We start from the raw sequence: 16,315 nt of genomic DNA on the forward strand, positions 1-16,315 counted from the left end.
AATGCTGCTCCACTTACAGGACAATGAATGAAAACAATGCATGTTAGAAAACAAACCAAAAACCAAACAATTGATGAGGCAGGTGACCCTTTATTTAATCTTTCAATCAAAGTTCATTCATTTTATATTAATTCCTTGTCCCTTTAATTGTACTAATTCAATTGACTTAAAGCAATTTACACTGCGCTTACCTTGTGAGTACAGCTATATCGAAAAAGGGACGAGAGATGAATAGTTATGCGAGGATTTAAAAAAAACAAAACAATCGTGACCATTTTGTTGCTTGAAAGTCATAGTATGTTTTGTTCCTTGAAAAGCATATCACATGCTTGACCTTAGGACTTAACAAGAGTTAAAATCATTAGTTTTACTGGACTTACTGAAGCCCTTTTGTTTTTAGCATTTTGGTCCTTTGTGAATTATTATTTTACTTTATTTTTATTTGCACCTGATTTCTTAGTTTGGATGACACTGTATTTTTACAAAGGAAGCATTGTGGTTTTACAGGGCTGAGTGTCACACCGGTAGGTTTTACCATTCACATCAAACGATTTATTCTCTCCTTCCTCCCCTCTTTAACTGTTTGCAAAATCAGACTTGTGAGCTTTTCTTTAAAAACAGAGGAAGTGAGACAAGAGAAGGTTTTGCAAATCAAACACACATTCCCAAAATCTAGAAGTGAACCAAATCACACAGGTGGGTTTTTTTCTTTATTTGAAATAACAAAATAAACCAGTAACAGTTCTGTAGTCAGAAACATGCTACAGAGGAAAGAATGTGAAGTATTCCCTCTTCCCCGTCCTTACATAAAAACACTTTAAGGTGAGAGAAATCATATAAGACACAGTAGGAATAGAGAAGCCAAATAGGTACCCATTAAAGAAGTTTAGAAAGGCAGAAATTTGTCTGGGCATTTCACAACCCACAGAAGGAGAAAAGCCAGCAAGGGGAGCAGAGAGGAAGCAGCTGCATAAACCGTAGCTACAAATAAGTTTAAGAGAGAGAAAAAACCATCAGAGGTGGGGGAAATGGGATTGGAGACTGTTCTGAACAATCTGACCTGTCCCTTCTCTTTAGCTTGCCAACAGCTCAGTGCATGAAATTCTCCCACTCCTGTGCCTGACAAGACAAGGAGGTATTTCATTTACTCACCCCCTCTCTTTGTTGCTTTAATTCTCTATTTTGCTCCTTTAATCCCCCTCTGGCTGTTGCATGATTTCCTGTGATTTCCTGCCGGCCAGCAAGAGCCTGGTTTTGGCAGTTTGCCTTTGTATCTTTGTTCTCCCGTTGTGCTGTACACCGAGAGTCAGCACAAAGTTACTGTTACATTTTGCCACCTGCGCAAACGAAAGAGTCTTCTGATTCGTTGTGTGCGCTTTATCTTTTCCCCACTGCATCCTTTTTAACGCATTGACAAACAGATTTCCAAGGGCTGCTTTATTCATCGCTCTTCATGCAGACAGAGCAGCCCCTTCATCAATAATACTGTTTATTATACAGTTCTTTAGTGTTTTCCCATTGCCGGCCAACTTTTTTTCTTATTTTATTTAACCTGTTTTGAGGCTTTCTGATTGTTTTATTTATTCTTCCCCACCCCACCCCACCGCACCTGACAGACACGGCAGTGAGCTCTTCACCCAGGCTTTGTAACAGTTGAATAAAACATGTTTATGCTGTTCCTAGCCTCTACTGGAAAACATATGTCCTTAGCCCAGGTAATCCAGGTCCAAATGGAAAACATCCGTCACTAGGCCAGGGAATCCAGATCCAAATGATCCTGTTACTGACAATCATGTCAGGGTCTCCAGTTTGTTGCATGTTTGAATTTGCTAATGATTGCAGATTAAAACCTATTATGTAAAAGTGTAATTATTAAATCAAAAATTATTAATCAAATGAATATCGCGCTACAAAGAATACAGAAAGAAGACATGCTTTACCTCACCCTCTAGACACTGAAGAGACGGTGGTTTGGATTCCTCTCTAGGCGGTGGAATTCTGCCAGCATTCGTCCCAAATGACCTTCCAACGCTTTCCCTTGATAGGGTGTGAGTCAAAGAAACTCCCTTCCAGAAGGAAAATCCAGTGGAGTGATATGGCTGGTGTGTTACGAAAAATGTTCACGAGACCCAATAACCAAACTCAGTCAATTTTATTGTCGAAGACAAAATAGGCCAATACAGAAAGGAAAGAGTTTATACCACCCTGATCTTTCTGGGACGCTTGTTTCTCCCACCGTTTTCCATTTGCCTGACACAGAAGGGGTGGCTCAAAAATACACTCCCCAAACCACTTCCAGGTGTAGCAGGGTTTCTAACAAGCGAGAAAGCCCAGACTCGCCTCCTAAGAGCCTTTCCTTATCTCCGCTACGGACACTGCATTTTAAGCCAGTTGCGCTTAAAGTTGGCTGTGCTGGGACATCAGACAAATGTCTCTTGCTTGGACTCTTTCCTGACCCACTTATGCCGAATGCGGAGTTGTCCCGGTCCCAGGCGTTGTGGGACACCCCAGTGAACAGCACTGTGGAAAGACATAATATAATCCCATTCACATAACTGCTCTGGCGCTGGGTATAGCAGACTATTAACACAGTGCGCGTATGTCTAACCTATATGCAGGGGCGGCGAGCTGTATGGGCTCATGGTGCCTGGGCTCCAGCAATATTCAGGGCCCGGGGGCCCGGCTCCACCAATGTTCGGGGCCGGGTCTCTCCCCCGGCCCCGCCTGCCGCCCCCACGCGCCTCCCCCGAGTGTCCCCCGGCCCCCAATTGCTGCCCCTGCGCACCTTCCCCGGGGCCCTGGGCGTCCCTGCCTCTCGGCTCTGCCGGCTCCCGGCATCAACTGCGGCCACAGGGTTCCCGTGCCCCCCGTCCTCCAATGTCAGGGCAGGCTGAGCCGAACCCCACCCCTCCGCCTCGGACCCTTCCCTTGTCCGGTGGGACCCTCCCCCAGCACAGGGCCGCACCCCGCCAGCCGCAGTCACTGCCCCATCCCTCACCCCCGGTGAGGCTACAGTGAGGGGCAGCAGCAGGGGAGGAGGCCACGTGTGATGGCAGCCCCCCCCCCAACCGGCAGCCCCCACAGGGGAGGCGAGGGGGCTTCCTGGACCAGAGAGGGCCCCTAGGAGCACATGCAGTGGCAGTGGTGTGGGGTGAGGGTGCTGCAGGGTGGGGGGGGGAGAGGGGGCCCCTCCCCCAGAGCTGACTGCTGCCATTGGGGAGAGGGCTGGGGGGAGTCCTCCTCTCTGGCCCCAGCCCTGGGGCAGCCTGCCTGCACCCCAAACTCATCCTCAGCCCCGCCCCACCCCAGAGCCTGCACCCCCAACCCTCTGCCCCAACTCTGAGCCTCTCCAACACCCCAAACTCCTCATCCCCAGCCCCAGCTGGAGCCCTCACCCCCCTGCGCCCCCACCCTCTGCCCCAGCCCTGAGCCCCCTCCTGCATCATGAACCCCCCATCCCCAGCCCCACCCCACAGCCCTCACCCCACACCCCAACCCTCTGCCCTAGCCCTGAGCCCCCTCCCACACCCCAAACCTCTCATCCCCAGCCACACCCCAAACCCCTCACCCCTGCACCCCCTCCCTCCGCACCCCCTCCCACCCCCAACTCCCTCCCAGAGCCTGCACCCCCTCCCACCCACAAACTACCTCCCAGAGCCTGCACCCCTCACCCCCTCCTACACCCTCACCCCCAGCCCAGAGCCTACACCCAAACTCCCTCCCAGAGCCTGCACCCCCCCGCACACACACACCCTCTCCTGCCCCCAAACTACCTCCCAGAGCCTGCACCCCCCCACACACACCCTCTCCTGCCCCCAAACTACCTCCCAGAGCCTGCACCCCTCACCCTATGCAAATGAGATCAGCCCCTAAAGTTCTTTTCCACAACCCACCATGACTCGCCGCCAGATGTCAGGGTAAAGCTCATCCTGACTCTGCTGACAATAGCAACAATGTCATTCAACCTCTATTAAATACATTTTTGAAAGTGGAATTTACTACGATGTGTCTCCTTGGCTTTCATATCATTTCACTGATGGCACGGGCTAGCAAGTGTCCAGAATAACCACAGTTATTATAATTAAAAACAACAATTAGGGAAGGGCTACTAAACCACATGCTGAGGGGCTTAAATCAATTAGATGTAATGTAAAGGGCAGATTAGCCAACATCTGCTACTGCGAGGTTATTACACCTTCCTCTGGATCACCTGGTGCTGGCCGCTGTCAGAGATTGGATACTGGGCTAGATGGACATTGGGTCAATCCTAATGGTGCTATGTCCTTTGTTTTAGACCAAAATTTCATCTCCTGCCTGGAATCATCTCTCACTCTTTTTTAAAAAAGAACAAAGTGGATGATATCCTGACCCAACTGAAGTAAATGGCAAAGCTCCCACTGGCTTCAATACAGCCTGGATTTTGTCCCGTTTTAGAATGAAGTTATACAGGAGAAGTTGCACCAGTCCAGCTTCAGTCAGTGTTTAAACTGAGGCCCTTGCCTACATGGGAAAGTTTTTTTTCAATAGACCCTAAGGTGTGAATTTAACGGATATAATTATTCCGCTATAAACCAGCACCCCCCACCCACCCACACATGAACTCTCTGGACTACACTAAAGTAACTCAGACTCCAGCGAGAGACTGTTGAATTGGAATTCATTTGCAAATTGGATACAATTAATTTAGGCTTGAATAGAGACTGGGAGTGGCTAAGTCATTATGCAAGGTAACCTATTTCCCCTTGTTTTTTCCTACCCCCTCCACCCCCCCTCAGACGTTCATGTTAAACCCTGGATTTGTGCTGGAAATGGCCCACCTTGATTATCATACACATTGTAAGGAGAGTGGTCACTTTAGATAAGCTATTACCAGCAGGAGAGTGGGGTGGGGGGAGGTATTTTTTCATGCTTTGTGTGTATATAAAAAGATCTTCTACACTTTCCACAGGATGCATCCGATGAAGTGAGCTGCAGCTCACGAAAGCTTATGCTCAAATAAATTGGTTAGTCTCTAAGGTGCCACAAGTCCTCCTTTTCTTTCCATTGGTGTTTGATCTGGGACTGCACTGAACGACATCAGATGCTGCGTTGATCACATTGGCTGTGCCTTGGCACGTAACAGGGCAGACCACGAGAAGATTGTCATCTCCTGCACGGGTGGCTTTTCACTCCCATGAAGTATATGATCTACTTGGAACTGCATCCACACGTCCCATGGCAGACGTACCTACCTTCTCAGGAAATGGGAACAAAACGCAGCCCTGCTTGCAGCGGAAAGACTTCAAACTATGGCACCCCTCATCGGCCAACAGCTCAAATGTCATATCCCGGTACCTTGGGCCACCCGCGCCACATCACTGGAAGCGATCAATTGGATCCACACCCTAGACTTCCACATGTAACCATGCTGGGTTTAAGCCACAGGAAAAAAGAAGACTGCCTGCGGTAGAAAGTTGTACCAATATAATGACATTGGTTAGGGGTGTGATTTTTATACCAATTTAGTTCTACTGTGACAACCTCTAGTATGTGATCTGTAGAAAGGCTTTTCTGCTGATATAACAGTGGGCATTTTTCAGTTTCGCTCATGTTGCTTGGGATGCAGCGAAAGCCACTCTTCCACCAAAATAGAGTGTCCCCATGGCACCGGCGCTGCCTTCCTCAGTTTCCAGGGGAGGGGGTGCTCAACCCCAGCTCTGCCCCAGGCCCTGCCCCCACTCCACCCCTTCCCCCAAGCCTCCACCCCTTTCCACCCCACCCCTCCCCCTGCCTCTTCCTGACCCCGCTCCCCTCCCCAGCACCTGCTGCATGCTGCTGAACAGCTGATCATGGTGGGCGGGAGGTGCGGGGAGGGAGGGGAAGGAGCTCCTCAGTGGGGCGCTGGTGGGTGGGAGGTGCTGGGAGGGAAGGGGGAGGCGCTGATCTGTGGGGCTGCCGGTGGGTGCACAAGTCCCGGAGCACCCATGGAGTCCACGCCTATGCCGCACAGTATGGTTATATGGGGGCATGACAATACTCTGATCATTACAGCGGAACCCCATTTGTCTGATCTCACTGGGACAGGGCCAGACCAGATACTAAAAAATCAGATAATCTGGAGAACTGGCAAAGCGCTTTCTATCCCTTATTTTAAGATGGGAGGGGGCTCGGGCTGTCAGCCCTGGGAGGCTGGGGCTTGGGAGGTCAGCCCTGGGTGGCTGGGGCTTGGGCTGTCAGGCCTGGGTGGCTGGGGCTTGGGAGGTCAGCCCTGGGTGGCTGGGGCTCGGGTTGTCAGCCCTGGGTGGCTGGGGCTTCGGCGGTCAGCCCCATGCAGCTGGGGTTTGGGGGGTCAGCCCTGGGTGGCTGGGGCTCGGGCTGTCAGCCCTGGGTGGCTGGGGCTTCGGCGGTCAGCCCCATGCAGCTGGGGTTTGGGGGGTCAGCCCTGGGTGGCTGGGGCTCAGGCTGTCAGCCCTGGGTGGCTGGGGCTTCGGCGGTCAGCCCCATGCAGCTGGGGTTTGGGGGGTCAGCCCTGGGTGGCTGGGGCTCGGGCTGTCAGCCCTGGGTGGCTGGGGCTTGGGAGGTCAGCCCTGGGTGGCTGGGGCTTGGGAGGTCAGCCCTGGGTGGCTGGGGCTTGGGGGGTCAGCCCTGGGTGGCTGGGGCTCGGGCTGTCAGCCCTGGGTGGCTGGGGCTAGGGCGGTCAGCCCCATGCAGCTGGGGGTTGGGGGGTCAGCATGGGAGGAAGTGAAGTTGAGGCTTCATTCGCCGATATCGCTGACTCACTCAAGGACACACAAGGTAGGTGCAGAACCAAGAGCTGCTGCCCCCACCCCTCGACCTCCCCCCCCCACCCCTCGACCTCCCCCAGCGGCGTCGTGGTGGAGCCCAGAGCCCCAGGAGACTGTGGGGATGGAAACTACGATGATGAAAATCACTCCTTCCGGTCCACCCAGCTCCCAGCCAGCAGCTGCCGTCAAACAAGCCAAGTCTCCCCCCAAATCTCCTTCATTCAGGACCCCAAAAGGGAGTGGTGGGTGGAACAGCCCATCCCCTCGATATTTCATCCACCGATTAGCCCTCATTTCCGACATCCAGTTGTGGTGCATTGATTTGGAGGCTTGCGCTGTTTGTGGTTACCAGGCATGATCTTAATGCTGCCCTTGACTTGTATCAGGCTGCTGTTTTCTTTGGGCTTGTTCCGTTGTCCTGTCCCCCCTCACCTCCCACTTGTCCCAGCCACATTGGTTGTTCTAGGGACATATATAATCTTTCACTCACTTTTTACGGCTGGGCTCACAATGAGGGTAAATTTGTAGGCTCAGTTATCACAACGGTACACTGACATCTGGCATGGGGGGCAGAAGGGGAGGGTCACACACAGAGCCCCTGGCATGTAGAGGAAGGGGGATGTGGGGCACAGAGAGCCCCTGGCATGAGGAAGGGCATGGAGGCAAGCCCCTGGGGTGGGCAATGCTCTCTGCCAATGGGTGCACCGAAGTGTGAGACCCCCTAATATTAATAACAAAAATAAAATCCGTACCCTCTGATTCGTTTCTCCTGGGGCATCACCAGAGACTGAGCAAGTCACATTCTGTGGCTGCCATCTCCTCGTGGGGAGGTGACGCCGTGCGGGCTCGGCGCTCGAGATGGACAGAACCACCAGATCAGTCTGGGTCCAGCAACCTGACCGATGCAGCCGAAGCCTCCCTCTTCTTGGGCCACCCGGACGTGCCCGCTGGAGCTGACCTTCCCAAACGTCTTCTGTTCTTCACCCCCTGCTTTCAGACCCTGACAACTTCCCAAGTCAGTTCCTAGGAATTTTCTTTCTTTGTAGAGAGACATAAATAGGATTCCTGGGTGCTAGTCCTGGTTCTCCTGCTGACCTCGTGCAAGTGGCATCCTTCCACCCACCCCGTGCCTCAGTTTCCCCTCACCCCACATTGTCTGTGCGGACAGTAAGCTCTTCAGTACAGGGGCTGACGCTCACTGTGTGTCCGGGCAGCATCCAGCACAACTAGACCCCACCCTCCTCCCAAAGCTAGAGCCAGGAGTTCTGATCTAAATTGGACTCTCTCTCTCTCTCTCTCTCTCTCTCTCTCACCGGCTTGTTTTATTGAGCAAAACAAATGAAAGAGGAAGATCCTGCCTGTGGTGGGGGACAGAGTGGGGAGAGGCCCCCCGGGACGGGAGAGCTGCTGCAGAGAGGTTATGTCACCTACATTAGCTGAGCGAAAGCCCTGCTCGAGCTCTGGTTATGTGTCTGAGGCCCTGCTTCCTGTTGACGGGCCAGAGCCTCTAAGTTTGTCTAATATCCACGTGCTGAATGGGACCCGCTAGAAAATCGCTGTCCCCTGGGTGGGGCCGTGGAGAGGGTTAGCGCTCCAAACGTGGGGTTGTTTAAGCCAGCAGTTCCCGAGATACAGCCACCCCCCGCAAAAGATCAGCCTGGGGAGAGGGGGCATTATATCATGCAGCAAGAAACGGGGAGGCTCAGATGAGAAATGTCACATCCACCTGCTGGCCCACGGCCTCCCCCTCTTTTCCCTGTGTGGCCCCCCCCTGCGCCCACCTGTGTGACTCCCACAGCCTCCCCCTGCCCCTCTGCTCCCCACACCCCACCTGTGTGGCCCCCACAGCCTCCCCCTGCCCCTCTGCTCCCCTGGCCCCAGCCCATCTGAATCTCCACCAGAAGACGAGGTGCGCTCTTCTGCACCCCAATAATCAGTCAGTGGATCAATAATAATTACTATTTGCTTCCAGCACAGCCATAGGTCTCAGACCGAGTGCCCTTGAGGGTGGGGACCCCAGATCCACCAGGCCACACGGTCTGCGGGTCAGGCAGTCCGTTCAAGCCATCCTTCTAACACGGGTTTGCAGGGATTGGAGACAATCAGAGAGAATGGGTGTCATGGATGGACAGGGTCTGTAATAGACCCCCAGCTTATCTATCTATCTATCTATCTATCTATCTATCTATCTATCTATCTATCTATCTATCTATCTATCTATCTATCCCCGTACACCCCCTCTATCTATCTATCCTGAGATATGCCTCTCTCTCTCTCTCCCTCCATCCGGGGCCAAGTGACACCAGCTGGGGATCTGACTATTTTTTACATACCTGGCCCGCTTCTGGGTAATCACAGAACAGAGCAAGTGAATGGAAGACACTAGCTAGTCCAATTAGGATGGAGCTCAGCTGTTCTCAGTGGTGGCAGATGACAGAACAAGGAGCAATGGTCTCAGGTTGCAGTGGGGAGGTTTAGGTTGGATATTAGGAAACACTCTTTCACTAGGAGGGTGGTGAAGCACTGGGATGCGTTACCTAGGGAGGTGGTGGAATCACTATCCTTAGAGGTTTTTAAGGTCAGGCTTGACAAAGCCCTGGCTGGGATGATTTAGTTGCTGTTGGTCCTGCTTTGAGCAGGGGGTTGGACTAGATGACCTCCTGGGGTCTCTTCCAACCCTAATCTGCTATGATTCTATGATAGTCCCAGCTCTGATGGGGGCCTGGCCTACTTGCTCCATGGGATGGTGCATGACGCCCCTTAATGTTCACTGGTGGAACAATCTGAGCCATGGGGGAGGGCTCTTTCCTGCCTCCTCAGTCAGAGATTGATGGGCTCAAAAACAGGCAGGCATGTGTCCCATTTACACCCATGTCTCTAATGGGGCTGTGAATCATCTCACTGTCCATCGAAATGGCCAGCCATGTCTCAATCCACTTTTCAGTGGCAGGGAGTTCCGCACATTAACACCAACACAACAGAAAAAAAGGTATAATTTATCCTCTTTAAATCTAAGGTTTCAAAGGGGCAGCTCCACAGGGTTAGGGGGTCGTCTACATGATCCTAATCTCGCTTTCCCCCCACCGTCTCGGTGGGGTGGTTTACTGTAGCACCAATGTAACCCGGATCACTTCCCCTTGTTTTTTCCTCCCCCCCCCGCAGACGTTCTTGTTAAACCCTTGATTTGTGCTGGAAATGGCCCAACTTGATTATCATACACATTGTAAGGAGAGTGATCACTTTAGATAAGCTATTACCAGCAGGAGAGTGGGGTGGGGGAAGGTATTTTTTCATGCTTTGTGTGTATAAAAAGATCTTCTACAGTTTCCACAGTATGCATCCGATGAAGTGAGCTGTAGCTCACGAAAGCTCATGCTCAAATAAATTGGTTAGTCTCTAAGGTGCCACAAGTACTCCTTTTCTTTTTGCGGATACAGACTAACACGGCTGTTACTCTGAAACCTACCAGTGTGTGTCTTTCCCCCCTCTAGTGGCTGGATCCTGGAAAGTGGTTTAGGGAGCTGCTATGCCGCACAGCGAAAGATGCATCTCCTTTAATTCCAGGGTTAAATGCATTTACTCCTGCGTTTATTCCCCCCTCGTCCTCCCCGCAAGTCCAAGTTTCAGTCCTGGTGCCCGGTATCTTTCCAACAACTGCTCTGTTCAGGAAGCAGAGCTGCCCTGGCATCCCCAGGCGTAGCGGGGAGGGGAAGCTGCTTTAACCCTTTAGGGTCTCCAGCCCTGGTTGGTGGGTCCTGCCACAAAAAAAATATTTACGCTTTAAAAAAACCGGGTTTTTCAGCTGAACATTTTTCAGTTGGATGACAAAAAAAATGGAATATTCTAAGAAATACCCCCCCCAACCAAACCCCATTTTCCAAACGACTCTAGGGCCCGTAGGAGGGTGGGTGCGGCTTCTGATAGCCCCACGACCCTTGCTAGAATTAAACACAGGGGAAATCAGCCCAGTCATCACAAACACACACACATAATCCCAGATGCACATCCACACACGCACAGACTCACTATCTCACACACAGACACATGATCCAAGACTCACAGTTACACACACAATCCAGGACTCAGGATTACACACACACACAGTGTCCAAGACTTACACCAGGAGTGGGCAAACGTTTTGACCCGAGGGTCACATCTGAGTATGGAAATTATATGGCAGGTCATGAATGCTCACAAAATTGGGGATTGGGGTGTGGGAGGGGGTGAAGGCTCTGGGGTGGGCCAGAAATGAGGAGTTCAGGGTGTAGGAGGGGACTCTGGATGGGCAGGGGGTTGGGGTGGGAGAAGGCTCCAGCTGGGGGTGCAGGCTCTGGTGTGGGGCTGGTGATGAGGGGTTGGGGGTGAAGGATGGTGCTCTGGGGACTGAGGGGCTCAGAGGGCAGAAGGGGGATCAGGGCTAGGGAAGGGGCACGGGAGTTGGTCAGAGGTGTAGGCTCCAGGTGGCACTTACCTCAAGCAGCTCCCGGAAGCAGCGACACGTCCCCACTCCGGCTCCTATGTGGAGGCACGGCCAGGCGGCTCCACACTCTGCCCTGTCTGCAGGTGCTGCCCCTGCAGTTCCCATTGGCCAAGAACCCTGGCCAATGGGAGCTGCGCAGGTGGCGCTTGCGGTGGGGGCAGCATACGGAGCCCCCTGGCTGCTCCTAGGTGTAGGGCCGGAGCGGGGACATGTCTCTACTTCCAGGAGACGTGCGGAGCCATGGCACATGCAGGGTGGGAGAAGCCCCGGACCCCACTCCCCAGCGAGAGCTCAAGGGCCAGATTAAAACATCTGAAGGGCCGGTTATGGCCCCCAGGCCGTAGTTTTCCCACCCTTGACTTACACAGACACACAATCCAAGACATGATTAAACACACGTGATCCAAGACTTGCTATCACACACACAGATGCGCACAGACAGTCCAAGACTCCTGATCACACACAGACACACACACACAATATGAAACTCATGATTACACACAGCCAGAGTCCAACACTCACTTTTACACATGGAAAAACACACAGCATCTGAGATTCATGATTACAGACAAACACACACAATCTCTCTCTTTCTCTCTCTCTCTCACACACACACACAAACACAACAAATACCAAGATTAGTGAATGAAGGTAAATGTGGATAGGCACTGGCTGGCGGGTGTGGAATCTAATGGCGTTATTACGTTAAACATGATCTGCGTCAGGGAGTGAATGAGTCAATAAAGCATCACATGATCGCAAGACGACGTGATTAGAATCGATACTGACTGTCAGCCTGTTGATACAGCGATGGCACATGATACCCGACAAATTATTGTGAGATGTTTGTATTACGGTAGCATCTAGAAACCAAGGCCCCATTGTTCCAGGCACTGTACGAAGATATAACAAAGAGACAGGCCCTGCCCTGAAGGGCTTTCAATCGAAGCGGAAGACTATTGGCAATACGTAGATTCAACAAACAGGCCGAGAAAAAGCGCAAGGAAACAACAAGACGATACTGATCAGCATGAAAAAGCAAACACAGCAAACCCACTGCCCCAGCATTGCAGCTAAAGGCAACTGACAAGATTCACAGGGCAGGATCGTCCCACATGATTGGTGAGCTTCGGGTCGATTGACTTTTAATGAGGCTTTTAGGCCTTGTCTTCAAGGCCTTGTCTTCAAGACCTTGCCTTGTCTTCTTGTGCCGGTAGACCAGTGACATTCTCCGGCTCAGCTTAAACCCTCTCCCAAGTGACATAAACAAAACTGAAAAAAGCCACTCTTCTGCTGGAGTGAGAGCATCCACACAGGAGGTTACACCAGGGTCATTCTGTCCGTTTAAATTCACAGCTTACGTTCTACCGAAAAAGTTTCCCATGAGGACAAGACCTTCAGCTTCTAAGCTTCAATGGAGCAATGGCCTGCAGCTGAGGATCTGGCCCCATTGACTCCCATTCTGCTACGGCCGATTGACCCCAGCTGGGATCCGGCCCCATTGACTCCAAAGGAGCTACAGCCGATTTGCCCCAGTGTGGGGATCCGGTCCGTTAACGTGTGTAAGGTGCTCATATACCGAAGTGATGGAGGAGCACAGAGGGACGCAGGTAGGTAGAACTGGATTCAGTATAATTTCATTTTTGTTGTATGAATATCAAGAAGGAAGCTGCCTCCTTCCTTGTGGGGCGAAACCTCAGGAGCGTTGAGCTGTCACTGAGTCTGTCTCCTTCGTTATGGGCACTTTGACCCACGTGCAACAACACCCCTAAATGGTTTATGGGGACTGGACATGGGACTCCTGGATGGAGAAGCATGAAGCTTTCCTGCTTGAAGTCCAAGACCATGTCTGCTAGACAGCAGCAGGCACATCCGACACGACATCCAATCCTAGATGGTGTTTCCGCTTCTGCCTCCAGCGCTTTGCTCAGAACCCGCTGGGTATCGTCAGCTACTGAGGCCAAACACTGCTGCAGCACGAAGAACGTGGTAAGCAGCGCCACCCCTCCGGGCAGCATGGCACCAAATACGGGGAGGCGCTTCCATGAATATTCTGCTACCATCACGGTGGCCCCCACCGAGTCCGACAGCAGCTTCAGAGCCATCATGAGGGTCGTTCCCAAGGACGTCATCACGGCCGTCAATTCCCCTATGGGCTTCCCAACCTGCTGGGCGAGAGCAGAGAGGGACCTGTCGTCCACGACGAAGCTGCTATAGTATCGGAACGGGTGTTTCCTGAAGATGAAGAAGGTGCACAAGAAAGAGAGGCCTGGGACAGGAACGGCAGTGAGAAGACATGAGAAAAGGGCTGTTTCCCAAATCTGCCCCTTCAGGGCGGCTTTTTTCTGCTTGACGATGGGCAAGGCGATAGCAGGCAGGCTGCGCAGGAAGGCGTATCTCTTCAGGCTCTGCACCTCCATCTGCAAAGTTTGCCGCAGGAGGGGAAAATCGTAGTGGTTGGGTTCCCAGCTGGACACGACAAAAACCTGTGGGTGGCCCACTCCTTCTGCTCCCAGGCCTCTCCTGCAGTCCTCCCTGATCTGCTGCAGGATCCTCTCCCCATTGTCGCTGGAGGAACGCTGCCTCCTGGAAGTGTCCAGGTCCACGTTGGCTTTGGAGCGCACAAAGTAGAACCGCTTGCCCAGTCTCTGGATCTCACGGACCAGCCTGGCGTGGTCGGAGCGGAAGCGCTGGGAGCCGACGATGATGAAGAACTCAAATTGGCTCAAATTGAACCGCTCACAGTAGATGTCTAGAGGGAAATAGGACACCCCCACCCCTGGTAGGTCCCAGAGGGTGACTCCTGGAAGGACGGGATCTGGATAAGCCATCAGCTCGCTCATGACATCCAGCATCCCGGTTTCAGCAGCACCTTCATCACCAGCATGTAGCCCCCGCATGGCGTTGATGGGGGAGGACTTCCAGGACCCTGACTCCCCTGTAACGGCAATGCTGAGGGTGTGGCTGTAAAAATCCTGCACATTAGAAATAGCTTCTGTCAGGCTCCCTTGATAGACAGCGGCTTTGAACCCATCGAGAGCCATGGTGCTCAATCTACTGCAGAGAAGAAGAAACATTTCAGCTCCTAGTTATTGCTACCTCTGGAAAATCCTACTCCGACAGCGGATTACTAATGGTGGCAACGTCAAGCACTCAAAAGTTAGGAAAAGGCATATTTATGGTAGCCTATGCAACCATAACTCTTCCCCTTGCGTATCTGGCCCGGGCACTGAAGGAGGCAGGGGAAGTATGGGAAAAACAGGAGTTGTTTGGTTTTAATCATTATTTATTATTTGGTGTATAATAGTGCATATGAATCCTGACTGAGATCGGAGCCCGCTGTGCCAGGCAGCAGAGGAGTGTGGTGCTGGCCACAGTGACGGGGTTTGCATCGGCTTTGAAGGCAGCCAGGCTGGGGTTTCCCGTGCCAGCGAGCTGCGTCGCCTGGGTCCGGTTCCTGTGAGGACTCTGTCAAACCCAGTTGTCGGTCTCCCCCGTCAGTTAGCAGCTGTTGTGGGAAGTCATGGCGGAGGGGGAAGAAAGCCGGTATCTCAGGCAGATGGGGCCAGTGTCATGCGGGGCTTTGAAACCGAGGGCAAGGAGCCCGAACGCGGTGTTCAGTGGGGAGCCAGAAGAGCGAAGACCCGGGCAACGTGTCCCTGGGAGCCCGTGGGGCTGGGCAGACGCTGCCGCACTGTGAACCACGCGGCGCATTCTCAGAGCTCGGCCTTGTTTCTTGAAGACAGGAAACTGCAGCTGCCTTATCAGGGCCTTTCCCGTAACTCGCGGCCCGCTCAGCAGCGGTGACCGGCTGGCCGGATGCAGACAGATGGGAGGGTGTTCCGCTGGGGGACTGCGCAGGAGCGGGGCAGAATCAGCCTGGCCTGCGCAGAGGCAGACGGTTCCCTAAACGGGATGCCGAGTGGTGATGCGGGTATTTTGCTGCAGGTCTGTGTGGATGGTCTGACTCTGGAACAAACCTGGCTCAGGGTGGAGTCAGGGATGGCTGGTAACAAACCCAATTTAGCTAACTCCGTTCTAGCCACGTTGCTTCCCAGGCAGGAGTGTCCACACAGCCTGGCACAGGAACACCCGCTCCAGGTAAACCAGCCCAGGAGGTGCCCGAGGCCAGGGGCCCTTCGAGCTGTCTAGGGCCAAGGGAAGGGGTTTCTCTGGCAGAGTTCTCCAAAGTAGTCCGCTCTCACTGCCAGAATCAGCTCCGCCTCGTGTGGGGGGCTGCTGCTGCTCCTCTCACCCCACTGCTGACGTTGGCCAGGCAGCGAGAGGCCTGGGAGACAGGGCAGGTAACGTTGGCCACGAAGCCAGAGCAAAGCTAGGTGTGGTCTGTGCCCTGCTGGCCCCTCCGCCTGGGCATCTGGGCAGCTCACCTGCCAGTTTCCTGCAGCTGCTGAATGGGGAGGGGAGAGGATGAGCCCCAGGAGACGGGAGCCCTCGCGGCTGCGGAGTGGTTGCCCAGAATGGCCCTGGGCTTCGGTCAGAGATGAAAGGCCGGAGCCATCCTTCGGAGGCGGTAGCACGGTGGCAAACGCTGCCGAGACCTGCCGCAGGAGCAGGGCGGCTGCACCCCTGGTCTGTGGGCGGGAGCCCGTCACTCAGGGCCCAAGTGCGGGAGCCAGGCAGGGACAGGGCCGAGCTGCTTGCAAAGTGGGGGAGCCCGCAGTTTGCACGGGTGGAACGAGGAGACCTGCTGTCAGGGGCACGCCTTCGTCACCAGGAGTCACAGTAACTTTTCACTCCAGCTGGAGGGGGCTGAGCAACATCGCCCAGGCTGGCTTGCCATGCCTGGAGTGTAGGCCCCCAGCCCCCCAGCCCATTTCCTGGTGGACACAGCTCTAAATGTTGCCATGCAGTCAGGGGGTGACAGTGTGCAGTTATCACACACACACACACAATGCAGGGCTCAGCCCCTCCAGCAGGGGGCAGCACTCACGCACACACACACCCACCAAGCCCCAACCCCCTGCCCCAGCCCTGAGCCCCCTGCAACCCAGAGCCCCCTCCTGCACCCCAAGCCCCTCATCCCTGGGTTGCCTAAGCATTTTGTTGCAGT

General features: G+C 53.5%; 1 protein-coding gene across 1 annotated transcript; it reads right to left on the minus strand.

The window, feature by feature from the left end:
- Positions 1–12,881: 12,881 nt before the first annotated feature.
- Positions 12,882–14,321, minus strand: LOC140902972 (interferon-inducible GTPase 5-like). The gene has a single exon (XM_073323554.1). The coding sequence runs from the start codon at positions 14,319–14,321 to the stop codon at positions 12,882–12,884; it is 1,440 nt and encodes a 479-aa protein (XP_073179655.1).
- Positions 14,322–16,315: the final 1,994 nt, after the last annotated feature.

This window comes from Lepidochelys kempii, chromosome 24 (assembly GCF_965140265.1).
Source record: "Lepidochelys kempii isolate rLepKem1 chromosome 24, rLepKem1.hap2, whole genome shotgun sequence".
Classification (NCBI taxonomy): Eukaryota; Metazoa; Chordata; order Testudines; family Cheloniidae; genus Lepidochelys; species Lepidochelys kempii.

Coding starts and splice junctions, on each gene's coding strand:
- LOC140902972 (XM_073323554.1), bottom strand. CDS start 14,321: ATGTTTCTTCTTCTCTGCAGTAGATTGAGCACCATGGCTCTCGATGGG.